The sequence below is a fragment of the Carassius gibelio genome, chromosome B23, assembly GCF_023724105.1.
Source record: "Carassius gibelio isolate Cgi1373 ecotype wild population from Czech Republic chromosome B23, carGib1.2-hapl.c, whole genome shotgun sequence".
NCBI classification, from domain to species: domain Eukaryota; kingdom Metazoa; phylum Chordata; class Actinopteri; order Cypriniformes; family Cyprinidae; genus Carassius; species Carassius gibelio.
Genome location: NC_068418.1, coordinates 9,247,289 through 9,257,159, shown reverse-complemented (window position 1 = coordinate 9,257,159; position 9,871 = coordinate 9,247,289). Strand labels below are relative to the sequence as shown.

The 9,871-nt window shown below is 35.7% G+C and overlaps 1 protein-coding gene and 1 long non-coding RNA gene across 2 annotated transcripts; both read right to left on the bottom strand.

The window, feature by feature from the left end:
- Nucleotides 1-385: 385 nt before the first annotated feature.
- LOC128011246 (nuclear factor 7, ovary-like) lies at nucleotides 386-8,512 on the bottom strand. The gene is made up of 6 exons (XM_052593432.1): nucleotides 7,884-8,512; nucleotides 7,647-7,730; nucleotides 2,075-2,305; nucleotides 1,965-1,987; nucleotides 1,763-1,881; nucleotides 386-1,008 (listed from the first exon to the last, which is right to left on the bottom strand). The coding sequence occupies exons 1-6, from the start codon at nucleotides 8,280-8,282 to the stop codon at nucleotides 536-538; spliced, it is 1,329 nt and encodes a 442-aa protein (XP_052449392.1). The 5' UTR covers nucleotides 8,283-8,512; the 3' UTR covers nucleotides 386-535.
- Nucleotides 5,046-6,798, bottom strand: LOC128011247 (uncharacterized). Its single transcript, XR_008182512.1, has 4 exons — nucleotides 6,726-6,798; nucleotides 5,650-5,685; nucleotides 5,224-5,270; nucleotides 5,046-5,140 (listed from the first exon to the last, which is right to left on the bottom strand). It is a non-coding gene; the product is annotated as an uncharacterized LOC128011247 (long non-coding RNA).
- Nucleotides 8,513-9,871: the final 1,359 nt, after the last annotated feature.

The window sequence follows — 9,871 nt, the reverse complement described above, 5'->3', positions numbered from 1 at the left end:
AGAGTTGGATTTCCATGCTAAACATGGACAAAGTTTCAAAAATTAAGTTGTACGTTTGAAGGAGTATTTCTGTTCCAAAAATACTCCTTCCGGTTTGTCACATGTTTCAGAAAGTTTTTTTTCGAGTATGGCTCTGTGTGACGTTAGATGGAGCGGAAATTCCTTACATGGGTCTTATGGGGCACGTTTGCCGGAAGAGCGCGCGCTCCCGTATAGCAGAGCACTGAGAGCAGAGACATTTCACTGATCAGAGTGATTCACTGATCAGAGCGAGAGCGTCGCGAAAAGTCACAAAAGAAGTGTGTTTTTGGTTGCCAGGGCAAGACAACCCTGCACAGATTACCAAAAGAGAAACAGCATTAAGGGACCAGTGGATGGAGTTTATTTTTCTTCAGTGAAACATCCTCAAAAGAATTTCCATTACATTACATTGGAAAAAGCTTCATACTTTTATTCATACTAAGAAATAAAAAAATGAAATATGCCCTGAAAAATTCCTCCTAATCTACATAAATAACTTTTTCAAACACTTCTACTATAAGATCCTCAGATGAGAAAAGCTATAAAGGAATGGAAAGACGGTCTCAGTGAAGGTGGTTGTGAATGTGTACAGAAGTGTGTTCTTTACAGGATCAGAGAACGACACTGTCCCTCTCTCATAGTCCAGGTGAACTCTCACCCGCTCCAGCTTTTGTACAACAGGAAAACCAGACTCTTCAAACAGTCTGTGCTGCACACTCCACACACCACTGTCAAAGAAATCATAACCCTTCCTCTGGTTTGATGCTGTAGTTACTCCGAGACTCCAGGACGAGCTCTCTTTGACGTCCACGTCCCAGCAGTGCGTTCCTGAGTTAAACCCCTCTGAACCCAGAACACAGGAGTGCTCATCGAATCTCTCTGGATTATTAGGAAGCACTTGACTGTGGGTGCTGCACACCAGACTGATCAGATCATCAGACAAGAGGAGATCTGGATGAGCCGTGTTCGGATCCAGAATCACAGGAGCTGATGAAACACAACCAACAGCTGCTGCTATTCTGATGCTCATATAGTGAACAATTATTAACTCTATTATTGCTCTATTGATGAAACACTCTCAGATGATTTCTGTCAGTGTTTTCATAGTGAATATGTGCTTGAGAAATGTTAGAAGCAATAAACAAATCTGCCATATAACTGCAATTGTAAGTATGAAGTAAAACAAAGATTTTTTTTTGTTTATTTTGGTGTAGTTAAATTAAATATTAATTATTTTGTCATTAAGATTATATGTGTCACACAGAACAGATCTTTTAAATCAGTGTTTCTTAACTGGGATCCACTACTAGATGGCCTCAGCACGCACTTTCAAGTGGGCTTAAAATATTTTAAAAGACAGGCAAGCTTTAAATTAGCAAAGAAAAAAAAAGAAAAGAAAAAAGCAAAGTCTGACAAAGACATTTCATAATACTACAGAAGATTTATATTTAAAATTTTCAAACGTTGAACTTTAAATCCACAACAGTATTATGCAGCGAAACTGTTTTCAATATTGATAAGAATCATCATATCAGCAAATCATCATATCAGAATGATTTCTGAAGGATCAAGTGACACTGAAGACTGGAGGAATCCCATTTTAAAATAGGTTCAAACATGTTAATTAAATAAATTCAGTGTAGTTGAGCATGAAAAAGTATGAAAAATATTTCCATTCCCAAACTTTTGACAATGGCCTTGGGAATCAAAAATACTGAGAATCACTTTTCTAAAGACTCACTGTGTTGGACAATGTCTTGCATCTTCTTCCAGGCTCTGAATGGCAGGTTGCCCAGGTGACGTGCCACATTAATCAAAGCTCCAGAAGCCAGCTGTGGATCCGACCGTAAGCTCTGGACTCTGGAAGAAACATTTAGGAGTAAGAAATGTAGTGGCTTTGTGACATGTTCAGAACACATAAGGGGCAAGAACAGATCACTCACCTTTCAATCACATCTGGAAAGTTCTGGAAATTAAACAGACAAATTATCTCCTCAAGTAAGCAATAACTGAATTAGTTATCAATTAATGAATCAATTATCTGATCTGGGACCTTTAGAAACAAGAATTCACTGGCATTCATCAACTTCTCCAAGTCTCTGATTGTGTGTGAAAGAGCTGAGATGTGTCTGTTGATCTCCTCAAACTTGTCCTGCATCATCTGATTCTTCCGCTCTTTTTCCTCCCTCAGCGCAGTGATTGCAATTTCTTCTTCATCTCTGAGGAACTGATGAAGCTTCTCAAACTCCAGTTTTATCTGACACTCTGTGTGCTCAGCTTGAGACTGAAATTAAAGGTGACATATGATGAAAATCTGACCTTTTCTGTTCTAACACCATGGCGAAATTCGAGCAAAGAATGCTAATGTGTGTTTTTAAAATAAGCTTGTGTGTAGTTTACAGTTTAAGTGCAGTAAGACATGAAAGAGAAGTTAGTTTAGTACTCACATGCCATGTGACAGACGCTTTCTTTGCGCATGCTTCAGATGTGTGCACACTGAAAACCATATGATTTCAGCACGATAGACATAACGAACAAAGCTGATGTTTTTTTTAGCAGAGTATCTTAGGTAGGAACTGTTTTTAAATTTAAAGGGACATGCACCAAAACAGCGTGTTTCTGTTTCCAATGAAAAAAGGCATTTTCAAAATGATATGATAAATGATCTGTGGAGTGTTTTGAGCTGAAACTTCACAGACACTGGGTACACCTGAGACTTATATTACAGATTGTAAAAAGAGGCATAATAGGTCTTTAAATCACATTCATTTTGATCATCTGAATAAACACGCATTAACTACATCATGCACATGCAATTGTGATCATATAAATAAATGTGTTTAATTAATGAATGTGCATCTGTAGTGTACTAGAAATCTACAAATGTATATTTTTAAATTGTACAGATGAAATAATGTTAATGAACTAAAAGGACACTTGTATTTAGTGTATTTAAAGAGAGCTCACTTTCATGAATGTTTCTAAACAGAAACAGTGACTACATGACAGAAGAACAGGAGCCTTGAAGATTTCACAGAAAATTGTACAAGAACTTTCTTTACAGAGAATGAATCCATTTTTACAGTTTAAGAGCTTCAGCAAAGTAAATTTCACTTTCAGTTTCTGAATGGTTTCAAAAATTACCACGAAAAATCACGCAAACACAGATGCTGCTGTCTAGTCAGAAACAAACTTAAGGTGACGTAAGTTTTTGATTCTACTAAAGCATAACAATACCATAACATGTTTGCAGATATTTAAGAAACATGCTAAGTTAACATACTTGTTCATCTGAAAAACAATGCTACTGTTATGTGGAGGGTAGGGATGAACTCAAATCGCAGACAGGAAGTACAACACAGGGTATTACAGAAAAAAGGGGAAAACAAAACCCATGAGGGGGAAAACAATGACAAGGGCAGAGGGGGATAACTAAACAAGGCTGGGTTGACAAGATAAACAAAGACTCTAAACACTAACTACAAATAAACACTCACGGTTATACAACGACTTCTTCAAGGGGTGACAATGATACAATATCTCACAAGCTAACATGAAGGAACACATATATAGAAACAATGAACCGACAAAAAACAGAGCACACTAGGGGATGTAAATAGGAAAACTAATTAAGACACAACAGGTGGCACAGGTAAGGCAATCACGACAAAACTAGGATAACAAGGGGGCGGGGCAAGGGGGCTTGTACACAAAACACGGGTCTGTCATGATCCTGCCTCAAGACTAGAGGAAAGTCAGGACATGAAGGCAGAATCATGACAGTCACAGTCAGTTATTCTCTTTTGAAAGTGTGTGTCCTGGGCTGGGCTTGTATTTCGGCACTTAGTTGGCAGAAAACACAGCATATTTTATTGCATTATTGTCAAGCGGTTTTGTTCCTGCTTGTGTTGTCAATCTGGTAACCTGTATGTGTCAAGTCTGAGAAAGAGGGACCAGGTGAAAAAAAAAAACACCCTCTCCAATATTTTGAATTTGGATTGCAATACCTAGTTCAACCACTTGGTGTCAATCCTACATACAGCACCTTTAAAGCATTTCTCCTATTCTCCACTGATTGCTTTATGATTTTATTGAAAAAAGACAAACTAAGATAGTCAAGTCCATACAAGTTTTGTAAGAGGGTGGAGACTGGAAACGGTTTCTTACCACCTGGTGTTAAAAGCAAGCCGACACCATTATCAAAATTTGTTCCCAGTTACTTGGCTTGATTTCCACTGTTAACATGAAATTAGGGCGGGACAATTTGAGCTTGACCCTCATCTAAAAAAGCCAATACTATTTCAAATATGTCACAGCCTGACAAAAACACACCTGACAGCTTGTGACAGGCAGCTTGTTGTATTAAAAATGGGGTCTATATAGATACCCTTTTTAGATTAAATGCAACTGAGATACTGCTATGCCCCTGTAAAATATTACAGCAAACTCTGCTCTGATGATGGAGAACGTTCATGACTGAATCATTTTCTTTTAGCAAATAAGAACTAGCGATAAAACTCACTTTTATGACTTTCTAAACACACTTAATTAAAAAGTGCACTTTGTTATACTCTCAGATTAAAAGATTTGTTCTAAAGTATACATTTAAAGTCGAAAGTCCATGACCATGCACTGTAAAAAATTTCACGTAAAATCAACAGTAACTTACTGGCAACAAATAGCCAGCAAGCTTCAGTATTTTATTCCACGGTAATATTACTGTAAACCTGATTACAGTAGTTCACAAAATACTGTATAATAACTTACAGTATATTTATACTGTAAAATTAATTACAGTTCATGTTTTTGCACTGTATTTTAAAATACTGTAAAGTTACTATGCAGTATAATTGATTACGGTAGTTTTTATATTCATATATACTCATCTATAGACAACATATAACTAACTACAACCTGTTACATGCTTAAAAAAGAATGAAATATAAAGGCTTGTATGCAAAAAAAAATTCACAGTTATATTACTGATTATTAAATGTCACGTAAATTATGACAACACTCAGAAGTCCATTTAAAAACTTTTATTACAATTGAATTCATTAAATGGTAAAAACACTCTCCAGACTTGACAGGGCCAATGCAGATCCCAGGTTTTTGCTGCCTATAGAGAACAAAACACAAAAATTAAGTTGCACTACAGCTTGACCAACATCAATGTGATAAACAGACTTGAAAATGACTTACCTCTTTATTAACTCATCAGCACGCTGCAATGTCGAACAACATACACGCTGAAAGAAATGAAAAACATATTCAACACTGCATAGACCTACACAGAGATATTCGTTTCACCATGCATCCCCAGATGTGGAAGTGAAAGAACATTCCATAACCTGGCATGTCATATTAACACCACTGTGTGATTTGTCAGCACTTGGTGTAATCACTGCATGGTTACGATACATATGTGTACGAAGGCCAACGGCAGTTTTGAAGTTACATGGACACTGAAAAATCCACAAGAGAATCTATAGTTTGCAAGATTCCTGTATTCCTTAGCAAGTCTGACAAATTCTGGAATAGACTTTACTGAGTACTGGCACACTTTGCAAGATAAAGGCATTTCTAATCTTATTTCCAAACAATTTTAACTTTAGATGCAGTACTTACCCATCCACATCTGGTGACTTCACCAATGATTTTTACCTGTAAGACAAAGAGAAACATGGATCAGTTAAAACATAAAAAGGTTACAAAACAATTCCAATATGTAGAATCAAATTAAATAATTTGAAAAGAAAACAAATGTCAAAGACCAGAAATGACAAGCTGTCAACTTAAATGCAACTTAAAAATAGCACAAAAAAACTTAACATATAATTTAAGTAAATCAAATAATTGAATGCTAGTATTAATTATTCAACCTGTGCATTTCATTTATTACTTGTAAAAAAAATGGCTAATCTATTAAATTATTATTATTTATTTATGTACCTATTACAATTAATTTGAGATCTCTTGGTGTCCTAACAGAGATCCGATTTCGAGGGAGAACCTGATTTGTCACAAATAAGAAATGAGAAGCACCCAAAGTGGCAAGAATATGGGGATTATAATAGCCATTATCGTGAATATCACACAATATCAAATATACAACTAAATTATCCGCAGTGCGTTGGCAGTGGCTGTATTCAGATATTAATGCACTTGAAGAAGTTAATGAAAACGAGTGAGCAAAATCATGGGAACGTCTGGTCTGAAGAAGGACTATACCGAGACGAGGGAATTAAACCGGCCCGACTTTCACTGCCTGTGTATTCACTTTAAATGAATACATCGGTTGTACTCACGCAATAAATGCATAATATAACTGAAAACACTGTGGTTGTCCCTTCAAGTCGTGCATAACATTAGTGTAATAGGTCGATTTCGAACATAGCTTTAGGTTTAGGCGCGTAAGGCCTCGATCGCGACAGGACACACGCACACGGTGAAAGTTACACACAAATGTTCAGAAAGAAGAACATTTCGATTACTTTGTTCTAAACTTGAAATTATTAACTAACATTAACAGCAAAGCTTGTGATAATTAATATTTGGTTAACGTTAGAATGTTTGTGTTACAGACTACTATCAAACTCACCATCGATTATTTAGTGGTAACGTTAAAACGAATATCTTCCCTTTGGGGTGAAACTTTTTGAAATACACATCTTTAAGATACTGAATAAAATTGTATATCTCACCTGACTGGTTCTCGTTGGTCTTGTTCATCCTCAAAGGCTCAGAAAATGAATTGGAAAATGAGTGCAGGCTGACGGTTTAGCCTGCACTGATGTTGATGATTGGTTGCCAGGTATATAGATGATAGGTTGCCAGGTACATAGATGATTGGTTGCCAGGTCTATCGCGTACGATTCCGCTCTTTATGTAATTAGTGTGTTTAATAGAAAGCAAAATAATAATATTAAAAATATATCATGGGAATTGATTTTATCTATTTACCTAGCCTATATTTTTGACATCTACATCTCTACAACTACCTCCCACCCACAAAATTGTTGGCTATAACCTATGAGATTAGGTGGGTTTTGTGTCAAAATCTGGCAACCATGAAGATACGCAATTAAAAAACACCCACATAAATCATTCAGCTTTTTTTAACTATATGCCAAATGCCTTAATACATGGGTTACCATATGAAACGATGTATTATAAAATTCCTTATAAATAAATATATAATTAATAAATAAAATTCCTTGTAAATTGGATTATTACTGTCATCAATTTAACAGTAATATAAGGATTACTGTAATTATTTTCCCACTCTATTGTTTTTTTCAAAGAATAGCATAAATTGACAGCAACTGTCCTGTAAATAGTTTCTACAGTAAGACAAAGCTGGAAATACAGCAATAATACTGCAAAAGTTATAAAATTGACAGCAACTTACTGTAAACTGTTTCTACAGTAAGCTTTCTCTGATAATACAGCAATAATACTGTGAAAACAACAGAAATCGTTTACAGTGTGGGGTTAATGAACCCAATACACTAAATCAGAAGTTAAATGGAATCTATTACAGTAATTATTATAGATCATAATTGTGTATAAATATCCTACAACTGCAATGAAAATGTATTTGACCCTTGATGTGTTTTCCTCACCCAAATGTGTTGAAGTGTTTTCACACACTCTTCCTTAAATTCCTCTATGTGTTTAAGTTTCTCTTGTAAGGACGTCAACTCCTCCTAGGATTACACAAAATAAAATGTATCAGGAGAATACGGTGATACGTTTGAATATGTAATATAATGTTGAGCAGAGAAATGCTGAGTGCATTAATGTGATGATATCTGTGATTGAATATTTATTGTTCATGAAAGACGACACATTTATCTTACCTTATGAGATGAAACTACTTCACTGATGGGTCTGAATGTGTGATTGACATGTTTCTGTGAATCTCTGCACACTAAACACACAGGCTGTTTGTCGTCTAGACAGAAGAGCTTGAGTTTCTCACTGTGTAAACTGCAGGCCTCCTCAGACACTGATGGACGCGTCTCATCTCTCCTCTCCTTCAGGTACGACTCACACAAGTTTTTTAACACAAGATTACATGGAGGATCATCTCTTGAGGATCTTCTCCTGCAGACAGGACACTCCCTAGTGTTCTTGGTCCTCCAGAACTGTTGAAGACACTCCTCACAGAAACTGTGACTACATGACAGAAGAACAGGTGCCTTGAAGATTTCACAGCAGATCGGACAAGAAACTTCCTTTACAGAAAATGAATCCATTTTTTACAGTTTAAGAGCTTCAGCAAATTTAATTTCACTCTCACTTTCTGAATGGTTTCAAAAATTATCACGAAAAATCGCACAAACACAGATGCTGCTGTCAAGTCAGAAACAAATTCAGTGTTTGTTTTCTTCTCCACTTATGGCTGTATGCTTTTATCGAGACTTTGAGAGAAAAGACAAACTAAGATAGTCAAGTCCGTACAAGTTTTGGAAGAGGGTGGAGACTGGAGAGGGTTTCTTACCACCTGGTGTTAAAAGCAAGCCGACAACCTTATTAAAACTTGTTGATTTGTTGAACTGTATATCTGTAAATAACATATATATAAGCTGTACATTCATAAATCTATTATATATATATATATATATATATATATATATATATATATATATATATATATATATTCTGATTCTGATTCTGATTTACCATGATGGATGGATAGTGTATTTTGATTAGGGTAGATATAATACTAAAATATGAAAAAATCAGTATCTGGGCATAGATATGGCGTGAACCATTTAAATATTGTTCATAGATTTTTTGTAAATGTGAAATAAATGTATTCAAAATTTCCTTCTGATTGTTGTTTTCCAGTGATGATATCGTTGTACCTGACCTTGCAAATTTTCTGGGTCCAGCGGAGACAATCGCTGGCTAGTTTTTTGACTACATCTCCCCGAGTCTTGCTTCACTATCGTCAAACCCGCCTGATCAAACAAGGTAGTACAGTTACCCCAAGGTTCAAAGTTGGACGTCACATCAGAGATAATGCTGAGATTTCCGCAGCTGACACACTGTCATGCTGAACAAGCAATAGCTAGAAAAGATGACCAAACAAAATGTTGTTGTGCTTTAACAAGTCCTAACAAAATACATTGTGCATGTTTAACACAATGTTGCCAGAATTCATCTTTAAAGTGTAAATGTTGAAATGTTAAAAGTCAGGAAAGTACTGTATGAATTCAGATCCTTGCTCTTTTTCCTCTGTAAATACTGTAATAATATAAAGCGAAACTAAAGTGTCTAAACTAATATTCACCTATTCCATTGTATGAGACAAAACTTCTGTTTCAGTGACGAAGTGCCCCTGTAGCTTTATATTTAGAAAATGAACTAGCAATGCCCAATTGGTGAACTACTCACTCATAAGTATTCTATCCAATTGATAGTCAAAGTTTGTGATAAATGATAAAAACTGGACTGTGATTTAGCCTGAATCATTTTCATGTAATTAATGTGATACAAAGGGTTCACAAAATAGGATGAAGTAAAATGCATTGAAAGTGAATTAAAGGGTCCACAAACACACACACACACACTCTCTCTCTCTCTCTCTCTCTCTCTCTCACACACACACACACACACACACACACACACAACTGTATTTGAGGCTGAGGAACAAGTTAGAATGTAAGTGAATGAAGTAACGTTTCCTCTGTGATATAGAGATTTGTGCAAAATCCAGTGCAAAATCTGCTCACATACAAAGCCCACTTAATAAACAATAAGTTGGAATATATTTATATTACTATATATATATATATATCCCCACCCCCCAAAACATCCAAAAATGTAATTATATAGGAAT

Bases quoted from the DNA above. Each gene is read 5' to 3' on its own strand.
- LOC128011246 (XM_052593432.1), bottom strand. From the start codon at position 8,282: ATGGATTCATTTTCTGTAAAGGAAGTTTCTTGTCCGATCTGCTGTGAA. The intron at 7,731-7,883 runs GTAAGATAAATG...GTGTAATCCTAG, and splicing joins AAGTAGTTTCATCTCATAAG to GAGGAGTTGACGTCCTTACA. The intron at 1,882-1,964 runs GTGAGTGATCTG...TGTTTCTTCCAG, and splicing joins TTTCCAGATGTGATTGAAAG to AGTCCAGAGCTTACGGTCGG.